Source organism: Suricata suricatta, chromosome 12 (assembly GCF_006229205.1).
Source record: "Suricata suricatta isolate VVHF042 chromosome 12, meerkat_22Aug2017_6uvM2_HiC, whole genome shotgun sequence".
NCBI classification, from domain to species: Eukaryota; Metazoa; Chordata; class Mammalia; order Carnivora; family Herpestidae; genus Suricata; species Suricata suricatta.
Window position 1 is genome coordinate 3,759,279 of NC_043711.1, and position 13,710 is coordinate 3,772,988.

The 13,710-nt window shown below is 64.4% G+C and overlaps 1 protein-coding gene across 3 annotated transcripts in view; it reads right to left on the reverse strand.

Annotated features, from left to right (window-relative positions):
* The window catches only part of LONP1 (lon peptidase 1, mitochondrial), a 17,046-nt gene that overhangs the window by 3,022 nt on the left and 314 nt on the right, over positions 1–13,710 (reverse strand). For 2 of the 3 annotated variants that reach the window (XM_029918420.1, XM_029918419.1), the window contains exons 2-14: positions 13,381–13,710; positions 10,598–10,686; positions 9,881–10,000; positions 8,077–8,308; positions 6,687–6,748; positions 6,025–6,154; positions 5,570–5,653; positions 4,558–4,778; positions 3,757–3,895; positions 2,908–3,086; positions 726–813; positions 266–388; positions 69–185 (exon numbers count right to left, since the gene is read on the reverse strand). In XM_029918420.1, the coding sequence (XP_029774280.1) occupies positions 69–185; positions 266–388; positions 726–813; positions 2,908–3,086; positions 3,757–3,895; positions 4,558–4,778; positions 5,570–5,653; positions 6,025–6,154; positions 6,687–6,748; positions 8,077–8,308; positions 9,881–10,000; positions 10,598–10,686; positions 13,381–13,710 (1,914 nt within the window). The remainder of the gene's footprint in view (positions 1–68; positions 186–265; positions 389–725; positions 814–2,907; positions 3,087–3,756; positions 3,896–4,557; positions 4,779–5,569; positions 5,654–6,024; positions 6,155–6,686; positions 6,749–8,076; positions 8,309–9,880; positions 10,001–10,597; positions 10,687–13,380) is intronic. The other variant, XM_029918421.1, reaches the window with a different exon arrangement.

Below are 13,710 nucleotides of genomic sequence, written 5' to 3' on the forward strand. Positions count from 1 at the left end.
GCTGTCAACGGGAGCTCAGCGGGCACTGCCCCCTCTGATCCAGGGCCGGGCGGGGGCCCTGGCCTCACCTCTGCGATGGCGAGCTTCTCCTGGGCCACGTAGCCAGACACATTGATCATCTCCATCCGGTCCCTCAGCGGCTCTGGAATGGTCTCGGTGACATTGGCCGTGCAGATGAACAGCACCTGGGGAGACGGCAGGGAGCTGCTGGAGGACCGGCCGCCCGCCGCCCGCACTGGGCCCAGGCCCCGGGCGGGGCGCGCACCTTGGACAGGTCCACGGGCACGTCCAGGTAGTGATCCAGGAAGTTGGCGTTCTGCTCGGGGTCTAGCAGCTCGAGCAGGGCCGACGAGGGGTCCCCCTGGTAGCCCCGGCCGATCTTGTCCACCTGCAGGGACGGCAGACGGCTTTGGCACCTGCTCCCTGTGTCTCCTGACCAGATGCCCCTGGGGAGAGGGGGCCAGGCGGGACCGGGCACGCCCAGGGCAAGGGCAGAGGGCTCACGGGGCCCTCCGGGGCAGGACAGAAGCCACCTCGCAAGACGGCCCAGCCGCAGTGAGGCCACGCGGTGACTCGGGGGCTCCTGACATGGTGGGGGCCGCGGGCTTGATCTTGGACAGACACCAGCCGGTCAGGACTGCCCGGGACTCTGGTCCAGGGAGGCCCGAGGGGCTGTCGGACCTCTGACCTCAGGGGAAGGCGCTGGGAATGGAGGTCGTGCGCACCTCGTCTATCAGGATCAAGGGGTTCTCCGTCTTGGTCTTCTTCAGGCACTGGATGATCTTCCCCGGCATGGCACCCACATATGTGCGCCTGGGGGCGGAGCACAGCAGGCATGGTCGGCACCTTGCCCGCCTGGGGCTGGTCGCACCGGCACCCGTGGGCCCAGCGCAGGGGACCAGCTCGTGGAGCCCACCCGGCCCTCAGCGACCCACGTGCCCTCCAGTCCCGCCCAGAGGCGGCCGCAGCGGAGGCGGGATCAATGCAGAGCACCCGGCCACCCCAACCTCCCATGCACCCCAGTGCTGGGAACGCTGGCGTCCCCCCGGCTCAGACTCAGGGCACAGAAGCAGACTCAACACCAGGTCCTGCTCAGACCCACCTTCCCAGCCAGCACCTCCTGCCCCGACGGTGAAACCCCGCCCAGGCTGCCCACCTCACAGAACAGGAGCGGTCAGGAGCAGCCAGGCGCTGGCAGCCAGCATCCCCCCCGCCCCCCCCCCCCGCCCAGGTGCTCCCTGGCGCCAGGTGCAGTGCCTGCCAGGCCTCGGGCCGCTGTGCCCAGGGCCCGGCCCCGGCTGATGCTGGCTGGGGTGTGCCCAGACCCTGTACTTGCTCTGTCCCAGCTCAGCTGCGGAGGTCTGTCTGTCAGAGTGCAAAGCAGACACGAGTCCCGTGCCTGGGAGGTTCGGGCCCAGCAGGGCGGGCAGACGGTCCACCAGGCCGAGAAGGCAATTGTGAGGTGCTAGCAACTTTGTCCATGCCGCAAAGACTGCAGGGAACCTGACGGCCCTTTCAGAGGCACGCTATTTTACGGCGGGGATAAGGAATGCCCAGAGCAAAATAAGCAAAGAGGCAAGCTGTGTGGGTATTTGAAGGGAGAAACTTCTCTGTGTAAGAGAACAGCCTGTGCAAAGGTCCTGGGGCAAAGGCAGGGCCAAGCCCGGAGTGCTGGAAGCCCATATGGCCAGAGTAGAGTGAGTCGGGGGGAGAGGGGAGGGAACACACAGGGCAGGGCATGCTGGGCCTCCCAGGCCTGTGGGGACCCGGGCTTTTACCCCGAGGGAGGCGGGAGCCCCAGAAAGCTGTGGGCAGAGACAATGCCACTACTGTCATCCCAGGAGAGCAGCACTAAGTTCCCTGTCCTCACCCTTGTCTGTGGACCCGAGACCACCAGCGACAGAGAACATCGGCCTGCCCTCCTGGGCCCTTTCCCTCAGCGACTCGCCCCCAACGCCACAGACCTGCCCTGGTCTGAAACCTCAGCCAAGGCCCTTCCCCGGCCCGGGTGAGCGGTCCTTGTCTGCACTCTTGGGCCTTCTGAGCCAGGGGCCAAGCGGCCAAGGGCCTGCCTCTGCCTCCCTGACCCTGCTCAGACTCCAGCTCTGCACCACGCCGCTGCCCTCCCCCCACGCCTCCCGGGCGCCCCTGCACCACCCCTACACAGCCCCGCTGCCCTCGGGACACGCCCCACACCGCCCGGGCACCCCTGCTCCGCCCTGGGGCATGCCCACGCCTCCCGGCACCCCTGCGCCAGAGGCTCCCACTGACCCCTCACTCAGCACTGTGCGCGCCTCACCAGCTCCCACCCCCCAAGACCCCCACCAGACTCCAGGTGCCTCCTCCGAACTCGCAGACGCTCCCGAGCTGCCTGTTAGGCTTGTGCCCCTCTAAAGACCCACCCTCAGCAGAGGCTGGCGCGGCAGGAGGCCCCGGGAGAACACGACGTCCAAACGCCTGACTGAAGGTGCCACGCACACAGCCCGGCAGCTTGAGCGCCCTGGACCCAGGACAGTGGCCCCACTGGGCCGGCGAGGAAGTGAGGGACCAGGAGCGGCGCTGGGCCCTCACGGACATGCCGCCCCTCGTCCGGGAGGCCACCTCGCCCCTCGCTCTGAGCCGCGGTCCCTGGTCCTGGGCGTGTGGCCCAGAACCGTGGCCGCAGCACCGGGGGAGCGAGCCGGGTGGACGGGGGCTGATCTCCTGGGACATCTGCCCACAGGCCGGTGGACAAGTGCCCGGGGCGGCCCGCCCTCCGGGTGCTGCGCAGCGACGGCTCTGAGCCAGTGTGTGTGCAGCCAGCCTGGGCCTCTCGGTCACGTCACCGCTGCGCGAGCAGAGCTGACACCCCGCACGCGCACAGCGACACAGCCGGGAGAGGCGAAGCCCGACGGGAGGCCGGCCTACCTGTGCCCTTTGATCTCAGCCACGTCCGTCATGCCGCCGACACTGAAGCGGAAGTACTCGCGGTTCAGGGCGCGGGCGATGGAGCGGGCGATGCTGGTCTTGCCCACGCCGGGGGGGCCGTAGAAGCAGAGGATCTTGCCCTGCGTGGAGCCTCGGAGCTGGCTGACGGCGATGAACTCCTGTGGGCGGAGGCGGGCCCGCGTGAGGCCCTCGCCGCCCGCTCACCCTGCCGCCCAGGCTCCGGGGGCTGCGCGAAGGACAGGCGTCTCCCAAGCGGCCTCGAGGGTCGCGAGCCCCGGGAGGGCACTGACCGACCGTGGGGGCACCACGGCACCGGGCCCGGCTAGCAGGCCCCCCCTCCCACGTCCTGGCCCCTACTGACGCTCTGCTCCAGTCACAGCCTGCTGGCCCCGAGCCAGGTCTGTCTCGTGTCGTCTCAGGCACGACTCTTGTCCCTCTCAGAAACCTGAGGCCTCTGGAGCAGGCGGGCCGCCCCTGCCGCCTCTAGCTGGAGCCCTCCACCTCTCCTTCCTCAGCCCCCACCCACCCCCACCAGCCCTGCCTCTGCCAAGGCTCTCCCATCCCTAGACCAAAACTCCCCAAGAGGCTCCTGATCCCTCCTGCATGGGGGGAGGCTGGTCTCATAGGCCGGGGCCCCCACCACCCACGCACAAATCCAGACCATGACGGACTCTGCCCCTCAGTGCTCCTCTGGGTGCACTGAGCAAGTGGCCTGGACGTGCCTCCGGGCGGGGTCAGGCAAGCCCATGCCTGGGGGCCCGCAGGAGAGTGAGGAAGGGGGGCGGGGGGACAGCCTGCGAGCCAGGGGAGGGGTGCAGGCGGCCTCACCAGGATGCGCTTCTTGACGTCCTCCATCCCGTAGTGGTCCTCCTCCAGCACCGCCTGGGCCCGGGCCAGGTCCAAGTTCTCGTCGCTGTACTTGCCCCACGGGATGGACGTCAGCCAGTCCAGGTAGTTCCGTGTGACGCTGCCACGGACAGAGCAGGGCCGGTGAGCAGGGCCGGAGACCAGGGGCAGGGAACCAGGGCCTGACGAGCCGGCCGGCCCAGCCGTGGCGTGCCTGCATCGCTGGCACCCGTGGAAGCTGACCCACGGACCAGGCCAAGCGCACCTGAGCCAGAGAGGCTGCTGACCTCCTGGCAGAGCTGTCCTGGCAGGGGCCACACCGTGATTGCCGGGTGCCCGAGCCAGACGCGGCGAGCACGGGGACTGCTCAGAAGCCTGTACCACAAGGCGGCAGCAGTGAGCACAGGGGACGCCCTGCCCAGGGCCCGCGGGGCCTGAGAGCGACCCTAGGCTGGGGGCTGTGCACCCACCGGACAGGCTGGACCCCCAGAGAGATGCATGGCCCTCCTGGCTCTCAGAGAAATGCAGAAGCGGGGCCCAAGCAAGCACTGCTCGGGCCAGAGCGCCGGGGTTCTGACCCCCGCCGACCCCCAGCTCGGAGGCCCCGCTCCCTGACTTGCCTGCGCCGAACCTCACCCTCTCAGCTGGGAAACGGGGTGACAAAGGAGTGTGCTCTGCATGGGGCCCAAGAGAGGCCCGTCGCCAAGTGCTTCTCAGGCGCCCACCATGGCCCGAGTGCGCCCCGGGCCCCGGGGCGGGGGTCACGCCGGGGCGGGTGCTCACTTGAACTCGGAGGAGTGGTTGTCCAGCAGGCCCAGCTTGCTGAGCTCCTCGTCCACGACGTCCATGACGTGCTTGGGGACCACGAGCTCCTTCAGCCGCTCGCGGAACTTCTCCTCGATGGCGTCCTTGTCCTCCTTCTCCAGGCCCAGCTCCTTCTTGATGATCTTCAGCTGCTCCTGCAGGAGGTACTTGCGGTGCGTCTGCTTGATCTTCTCCTCCACCTGCGGGGGCCAGCGGGCAAGGTCACGGAGCACAGGGCGGCGGGAGTCACGTCTGCTGACCGACTGGGCCGGGGCAGGGCCCCAGTACCGTCTACAGCCCCCGCTCCTGTGTCCTGTTGGAGGTACATTAAGAACTGCCTCATGGTGGGAGGGGGCGGGGGGCGCGGTGCTTGGGTGGCTCAGTCGGTTGAGCCTCTGACTTCGGTTCAGGTCATGATCTCACAGGCCGTGGGTTCAAGCCCTGGGTCGGACTCTGTGCTGACAGCTCAGAGCCTGGAGCTGCTTCAGATTCTGTGTCTCCCTCTCTCTCTCTCTCTCTCAAAAATAAACAAAAAAAATGCCTCATGGGGGGTCTGGTGGGCTTAGTTGGAAGACTGTGCAACTCTTGATCTCAGGGTTGTGAGTTCAAGCCCCGCGCAGAGTGTAGAGATTGCTTAAATAGATAAACGTACACGTAAAAAAGAACTACCTCGTTTTAATAACTTAAAAAAAAAAGTCCCAGATGTGATGTGGAAGTTTTTTCTCAATTAAGCTAAGTGGAAAAAGTCAGCTCTGGCAACCAACCGACAATCCGGCAGCCCACAGATCGGCCCACGGATCGGCCCACGATCGAGAAGGTGGGCTGCGAACAGCAGACTCGTGGGGAAACCCAGTTTCAACCTCTCCCAGGCCGGTTCCCCATTTCCCATGAGCACAGGCTCCGGGCTCAGTGGCCACAACCAGATTCAGGGTCTGGCGTGCAGCTTCCAGAACAATGCTCCCCGCCCCCCCCACATCCTAGCCCTGCTCACCTCGCGCCCCAGGCGCTGCTGCAGCTTGCTCAGCTCAAACTCCTTCTTGAGGAGGGAGAGGGCCTTGTACAGACGCTTGGGGATCTGCCAAGCGAGGGAAGGTGCGGGCGACCGTCAGACGCGGCGGGGGTGCCTGCTGAGGGTGCGGGACAGGCACCTCACGGATGGAGCATCCCCAGGGTGGACGACCTGGCCACGCACCACCCACCGGAGCCACGCGCCCTCCGTTGGCCCAGTTCCGCGAGCACCTGCTCCGGGCAGACTCCCCTGCCCCCCACGTCTGCGGGCTACAGTCCGGAAGGGTCATATCAGCAAAAGGCTGGCGCAAGCCAAGCACGCCCCCTGCTTGTCACAAGGCCCTGCCTGCGGGGCCACCACGCACCTGCCAGGGAGAACCGGCACCGCGCAGAGGGGGCGTAAAGCGAGCAGCCTGGCACGGCCCAGGACGCACTCACATTGGTCTCCTCCAGGACGTCCTGCAGCTCGTGGGACTCGGCCCCGGTCAGCGCGGCACCCATGTCGCTCAGGTAGATGGGGTTGTCCACCACCCTCTGGCCCGCCTGCATCATCTGCAGCACAGACTCCCTGCCGGCGACAGAGGGACGCTGCCATGGGCCGCAGGGACCAACGCAGGAGGTGGCCTGCGTCCCCTCCCCCCGGCAGTGCAGGGCAAGGCCCTGGGACGCTGAGAGCCAGGTGCGGGGTCAGTGAGGCTACCGGTCCCAGAGCCGAGAGACCATCACCCCCACACCCAGACACGGGTCCCTCCAGCAGCCGTGGGAGGACCCCCCGGAGATTCTCTCCAGCCGCAGCAGGTGACAAAAAGGCTTCTGACCAAATCTGAGCCCTTGTGAGGAAGAAGGAGGCGAAGGCTCTGGACTGGGCACCCCCACGCCCTCCCCCCGGGGCCTCCTTGCCACGAGGGAAGCAGGATCGCCTCATGCGGGGCCGGGCCCCGTGCCGTGAACCCCGCACCCGCAAGGTTCTCTGTCGGGACGCCCCTCTGAGAAAGCTTCCCGCCAGCCCGGCTGCACCAGGAGGCCGGCCGAGCCCAGCCCAGCCCAGACAGGGTGGCAGGCCACACGCTCGGACAGACGGTGGCGGCACTGGAACCAACCTGTAGAGCGGGTTCAAGGCGATGATGTCCCGGATGGTCTTCACGATCTCAGCGGTCAGCGCCTGGCGAGCGGGGGGGGGGCGGGAGGCGCCGTCGGTCCTGGGCCAGCGGGAGGCCTCCGTGCCCCGGGAGCCCAGCCGGAACCAGCGTCCCGGGGACTTGGGACCAGGCAGGAAGAACGGAAACCGCACCCACCTCCTCCCGCCACTCAGAACCGTGACCTCAGAACAGCGGTGTTGAGGGAGGAAGAGGAACGGGGCCTCTCCAGTCCTTGATTTCAAGCACGACCCCCTTCTCCACCTCAGCACACCCTGCTGTGACCTCTCTGGGGACATGCTCCCGGCCTGTCCCCGCCCGGCACCTCCCCCGGACCCCCTGCGGAGGAGCCCCCTGCAGTAGACATCACGGACAGCCTGGTTCCCGGCACACCGCAGCCCAGCGAGGGCGCCAGTGGGCACCGAGCGTGACTGCATCCCTGCACCGCGAGCAGCCGGCCCGGAGCGAGCCTGCCTTCCAGAAGGAACCTGCAGAGGGAGGTGCACGGCACCTGCAGCCTCGTCAAGGCTCGCTGACCTCTCCCCTGCGGTGGCGATGAGTCTAGCTGCGTCTTTCTCCCACTGCACGGCCCTCGCAGCTGCGCCGGCCCGTCGGGCCAACGGCGGCAGACAGGATCAGACGTTTCCTTCCAGCCACGCAGCTCACGGCGCGGAACCAGAGCACCCGCGCCCCCGGAACTCTCCGGAATGGGACGCCCCTGCTCCAAGGGCTCCAGTGTGGCCCATGGGTGTGGCGGTGGCAATCCCAGTGCCAGGAGCAGGCGTCACCAACGGACTGCGGGACCCCAGAGGCCGCCCCAGGACGCTGCTCGGCACCGCGCCGCATGTCCAGACCGGGGTAGTCGGCTGCGTGCAGGGTGTTCTCGGGGAGACTGTGCACGAGGGGCCTTTCCGCTTCGTCCCCACCCACTGGCGGGGGTCACCCTGCTGCTAACGCACTAGAGGACCGGGTGGAAGGACACGTCCCGCCCCTGACAGCTGGCTCGCGGCCACGGCCCGCAGTGGGGGCCAAGCGCTCCCGTCTCGAGGCCGCGGGGACCGGCGAGCAGGCCCTGCTTCGCTCCGCAGCACCCGGGTCTCGGGGGAAGGCGCCGGCACAGACAGGAAGGCTGAGGGCTCCCGCGCGCCAGACACGGGCTGGGGCCGGCCCCAGGTTCGAATCCTGCCTCCTTCATGAGCCGCTAAGGGCCCTGGCACATTTCTTTTACCTTCTGGACGCCAGTTCTTCCTAGAACTTCGGGCGGGGGGTAGGGGTGTGTGTACATTCTGCACCCCCCAGACCCTGATGGCCGTGGACAGGCCGGGGCGTCAGCCCACATGTGGCGCCCACATACCTTCACCTCTTCCGTGACCTGGAAGTCCTCGTGGACGACGTTCTCCACTTCCACCATGAGCACCTCGCCGGGGGCACCTGACGCAGGCGCCGCCGCCCCCCCCACCGGGGGCCCCGCATCCAGAGCCTCATCCGCCTCCTTCTTGCCGCGCTTGGGCTTCCTCCGCGGCTTCTGCTTGTTCTCGGCTTCGGCCTCCTCCGGCTCCACCTCCAGCTGCCTGCTGATGTGAATCCTGAGGACAGAAACAGGCAGAGGTGATGCTGCTGGGCCTCCGGTGCCGCCCGGAGGGGGCAGGGGGCCCTGCAGCTCCTTGAGCTGGAGACCCAGCCAGTGTCTCAGAGCCCAGGACCAGCACCCACAGCCCCTGACGCCCCTGACCTCTGGCTGAGCTACCCATTCCTTATGCTTGGCAGCACCCTGCTGTCCTCCACGAATGTGTGACATGTGACCAGTAAGCCTGTGGCAGCAGGCTCTGGGGCCTGCGCCAAGCTGTCAGCTCAACCATGCACAACCTCTGGGAATCCATGGGCCACCCCTCAGCCGCAAACTCACCACACGGCGCCCCTTCCTGTGGCTCAGGCCTCAATTCAAGGGCACGTCCACTGAAGCCCTCGCTGACAGCTCCGTGTGAGCTCTGTCCCCCGTCTGTGCCCACCCGTCACCCTGGGCGTCTTCGCTTCCCCCTGACAGCACCCACCGCCACCAGACCTCAGCCCGTGACCTGTCTGGATGCTCACGTTCTCTCCTGCCGGGGAGAAGGGGGTGCTGGCCTCGCCCCGTCTGCACCCAAGCACCCGGCAGATGCCAGGCCCCGGAGGTTAAGGGAATGCAAATGTGCCACTTCACCTCTCCCTCCAGTCACACAGCCTGAGTCACCACCACCTTCCCCAGAGGGCGGGCAGGAGCCCTGATGACACCGGCGTGCTGCGCAAAGCTGGACGCTGGCGCCAGAGGGACTCACTCCTGAGGCACCTCGTAGGCTAGGACGGGGCTCCGCGGTCGCCACGGTTTTTATTCATTTTGGTTGCATCTCCCTCCTCCCCCCCCCACCCCCCGGCCAACTCCCTGGAGATAGAGCAGCAGCCACGAGATGAAAATGGCTGTGGGGCTTCAGGCAGCGGCAACGCCTGGCGTTCTGGGGGTGCTGCCTTGCTGACCCCAGACGAGGCTCTGGGAGAGAACCGAACCTGGGACTCGAGCTTTAACAGCCGCCAACGAGCAGCTCTGATGCGGGCTCTTTACAACAGGCCCTACGCGTGGACGTGGCGTGGCCCTCGTGGGGAGCACCCCGAGGACCGACGCGCCTCGGCACACACGTGAAAACCGGAGCGCCTCCCCCCCGCCGTGCCCGTCCGAGGGCGTAAGCCGTGCCCACCGCCCTGTGCGGCCTCCCGCAGAGAGGAGGCGGAAACCACACAGCCCCATGGGGAAGGGGGCCGCTCCAGTGAGCACGGCGGTGCCAGGCTAGGGGCTGCTGCCGGACGCACACAGGGCACGGGGGAGAGCATGCCCCACCGGGAGCGTCAGACACCCGGACACACCCAGACAACTCGCGGTCTTGTACGCGGGGGACTTCTAGGAATGACGCGCGTGAAGACACAGGTGTCACAGAGCACCCGCGCTGCCGCTCTAACAAGGGGAAGGGGCGGATCCAGAAGTGATCCCTCTCGACCACCTCCAGCTTCGGCCCAGGCCCTGCCGGGACCAGGCGACGGGGCTGGGCAAGGAGGGTGGCCCGTGCGGGCACCTGGGGGCACTCGGGACCTCTCCCCCTGCCCCGTCGTGCGCACTCGGAGCCCCGCACCTTCTGTGTCCCATGACGATCATGCGCAGCTTGTCCCCGAGGTCCTGCATCTCGTGGATCTGGACAAACGTCCCCGTGTGGTAGACCTCATCCAGGCTCTCGACCACGTCAGACTCGTTGCTAAGGGACAGGGACACAAAGGAACGTCGGCACGGGCCTTCTGGTTTGCAGCGGGCCGTCTCAGACGAAGAGGGAGGAGGAAGAGGAGAAAAACACCCCTTGCTCCCACAGGGGCTCGGGGCCGTGCAGAGCGGCTGCCCATGGAGGGCCGCCCCGGCCGCCCCCACCGTGCACAGGCGAGCAGCCCCGGGCCACGTGAGCTGGAAGGGCAGGCCCGGACCGAACAGATTCCGTTCCACACCTCCCACTACCCAGCCTGCTTAGAACGGACCTTCTTACTCGGAAGTGGTCCTGATGCCCCCCTAGCCCTGCGCTGAAGCGGCCTCACGGGGGTCTTTCACACCTAGGGTCCTGGAGGTCCTGGGGGTTAAAATCCACTCCCCCCCGCCCCCTTGCATCTTGACCACATGTGAGGCCAAGAGCTGAGCCAACTCTTCAGCCTAAACTAAAAAGCACACTCGGCTCTCGGCCTTATGCTCGGTAGGTTTTGCTTGCGCCTTTCAGGTCAGCGATCAGAGGTCCGGGCTACTCCACGGAGCAGGGTGTGTAGCGAGCAGGGCAACTTCAACGAAGGAGCGAAGGAAGAGTTACACTTACTTGTCATCTCTCTTTAGAAAGACGCCGGCATACGGCTGGGCAAGACGGACCTTCCTTCTTAGCAGCTCAACCAACTTCTTATTTTTAACCTAGCATGACAACGACCCCAAAGTGAAATGCAGGTTTCCTAGCTGACATTTTGACAGCAGCTCTAGCGTTTTCTCGGTCATTCTCAGGGATCTGCTAATCCTGGTCCAGGACACAAGACAGGCCGGAAGCCCTGAACCAAAACCAAACACACACACACACACACCAAGGCGTGGAGAATGTCGTGGGACAGACTGACAGGGTCCTATGCCTTACTGGTCCCCCCTGCTTTCTAAAGAAAACGCAGTGCAGACCAACGGCCAGAACCAAGAAGTCCCGTTTCAAAAGTTGTTTCAGTAGTGAAATGTCTTGGCTTGAAATCTAGACTACTCTGATTTTATCAATATCAAAAAACAACACTGAATGTGCATAATTCAAATACGGCCCATCCCACGGGCTGGTACCTTCCCCCACTTTTCACTGAAAGTATTTCCCAATCCCATCGGCGGCCTGCTCATCAAGGACTGAAAGCCCCAGGATGACAACTCAGTATCTCGATGTCATTCCAACGGCAGGGAACACCGGATGGAGCAGGCACACCGACCTCTGTAGGCCCAGCGGATTTCCATCCGGCAGACGCTGAATCCCACACCAGACTATGGTTACACGTAAGGGCCCTCAAACTTCAGCCCGCACTGGAATCACCCGAGGACTTGTTGAGACAGACGGCTGAGCCCTCGCCCTGGAGTTTCCTGACAGAGGGGCCTGGGCGTCTGCATTTCAAACCAGCGCTCAGCTGGTGCTCGTGTGGCTGGTCCAGGCACCCCACTTTGAGAACCAGTGTTTTCACTCACCCCTTAATAGGGACCCTTACGGTCCAGGAATTCCTGACCCTACAGATGCGCCTTTCCCAGGGAAAAGGTCTGTGACAGCCATCAGGAGGGGCACATGACCCACCAACAATTAAGAGCCACTGATCTATACTGAGGGGACATACTCCTGGGGCAAATTAGCCACATACAGCGTCAACCACAAAGCCAAGGGTAAACAGCGCTTTGCTAAGCTGGTCCCACGGAGGTTTCCCCAGTTTGTCCTCTGCTAACAGCTGACTGCTGCACGTCGCATGTCAGCCCGTCCCGCCACGGACCAGGGCACACCGCGTGCCGTCCCAGGCCTTCACAGCGATTCATTTACACCCCACCCCCCACCCCGGCTAACTCCGGGTGGACAAACATCTCTTGGAAGAATCCTATCTCTGGGCACTGGGGACTAGAGGCATCTGCCCCTTTGCAAGGCTGAGGGGACCCTACCTGGTGGACCTGTCCCGGCCCCAGAGGTGGGCTGGGGTCGGTCGAGGACAGGAAAAAGGCCCCCAGGGCTAACTTCTGAGAAGTCAGAAGAATACCATACAGGAGACCCCAGCAGCAGCCTCTGACTGACGTAGAAGGCTATACCCCTGACAACGGTGAACTCCTCTCCCCGCACCAGCTCTAAGAACTGAGGTGCGATTAGGATGCCCATTTTGCAGATGAGAAAATGGAGGCCCAGAGGAACAGCTTTCTGCAGGTGAAGGAGCTATGGGGGGTGGAACAGGCTCTGGGGTCTGCAAGTAACCACTACTCAAAACCCAAGAAAGCCCTCGGGACAGCCGCTCAGACACACACACACACACACACACACCCGCAGGTGCCGCTCAGACACACACCCACACACACACACACACACACCCGCAGGTGGGAGGAGGAGGTGGAAGGGGATCCTTCGGTCCGGAGGTTTGTTTAGTAGAGATTAGAGTGTGAGGGAAAGGCTGCAGGAGGAACGCAGAGGCTGACTCATCACACGACCTTGCTCAGTTAACAGATAACCCTTTTCCACCACAGACTAATTTCTAGGTCATTAGGAGAAACAGAGAAAGAGAGAGGAAGGGAGACGGACGAAAGAAGGCATTTGGCTCCTTTGTACTCTAAAACCTCAAGTTCCTTGCACTCATGTTGCTTTCTGTTGCATCACCCGGGTCCCTCCTCCCCACCGGCTCTAAGCCTGAAATGATCTTGCTCGCTGTCTCTTCCATCAGAACGCAAGTTCCTTAGGCACAGACACTGCATTTGACTCGTTTCTGTATCCTCAGTGCCAGAGGCAGAAGCTCTCTCTACGAATGAATAAACCAAGGCTGCGCTCCCGAGCACACCCTTCCCCCTAAATCTCCTGCACTCTACTCCTGGCTCTGCTTTCCCTATACTAGGCATCGCCTTCCAACATATAACTTATTTACTAACCTGATTTGTTGCTTTTTGTATCCCACTAGAATGTAACCTCCGCAGGTTCCAAAGGAATCTCCCTAAGAACCGTCCCTGGCACGTGGTAAGCGGTCAAGAAGTGTTTAGGGAAGGAATAAATCCTGATCCCAAAGAGGGTCCTAACTAGACGGCAGAACGCCCCCGGGGATAGTGTGGTGAAACATCTACCAAAACTCGCGGAAAAGTTAACTGCGCCGTAAAATCGTTCTAGTCCTTCCAGCATCGGATTTCTATGACCGGGACTCTCACTGGGCAATCCTAAACTCAATCTGGAAGGGAGAGGAATGGGGCTCAGGTTCACCAAACTAACGAGAAGACAAGGACTCGAGTTCCAGCTTTTAAGAAGCTTCATGCGTGGAAAAAGTTGCGAGGCATGAAGGGGCTAAAGGATCCCTCGGTCCAACCCTGCTGCTTGCAGAGGCGGGGAAACGAAGGTCAGGCCGCGGGGGCGCTCATTACCTCGATGATCTTGATGAAGCGCGGGAACACCGGGTTGCGGGCAACGGCGATGAGCGGCAGGTGCGGGAACACCTCCGGAATCGTCATGGGCGTGAGCGCCGTTATGATGGGGCCTTCCCCGCCCCCCGCGCTGCTCCCCGCGCCCGCGGCCCCATCCTCGGCGCCGCCCTCGGGGGCATCCTCGCCGCTGGAGAATGCGCCACCGCCGCCGCGGCTGTTCGCTTCCCAAAGTCCCCGCCACTGGCCCGCGGCCACAGGGCCTCGGCCCCACAGCGCCCAGGGAGGCGAGGCATCGCAGGCCCGCCGGCCTCTGGGCAGCCACACTCCGGC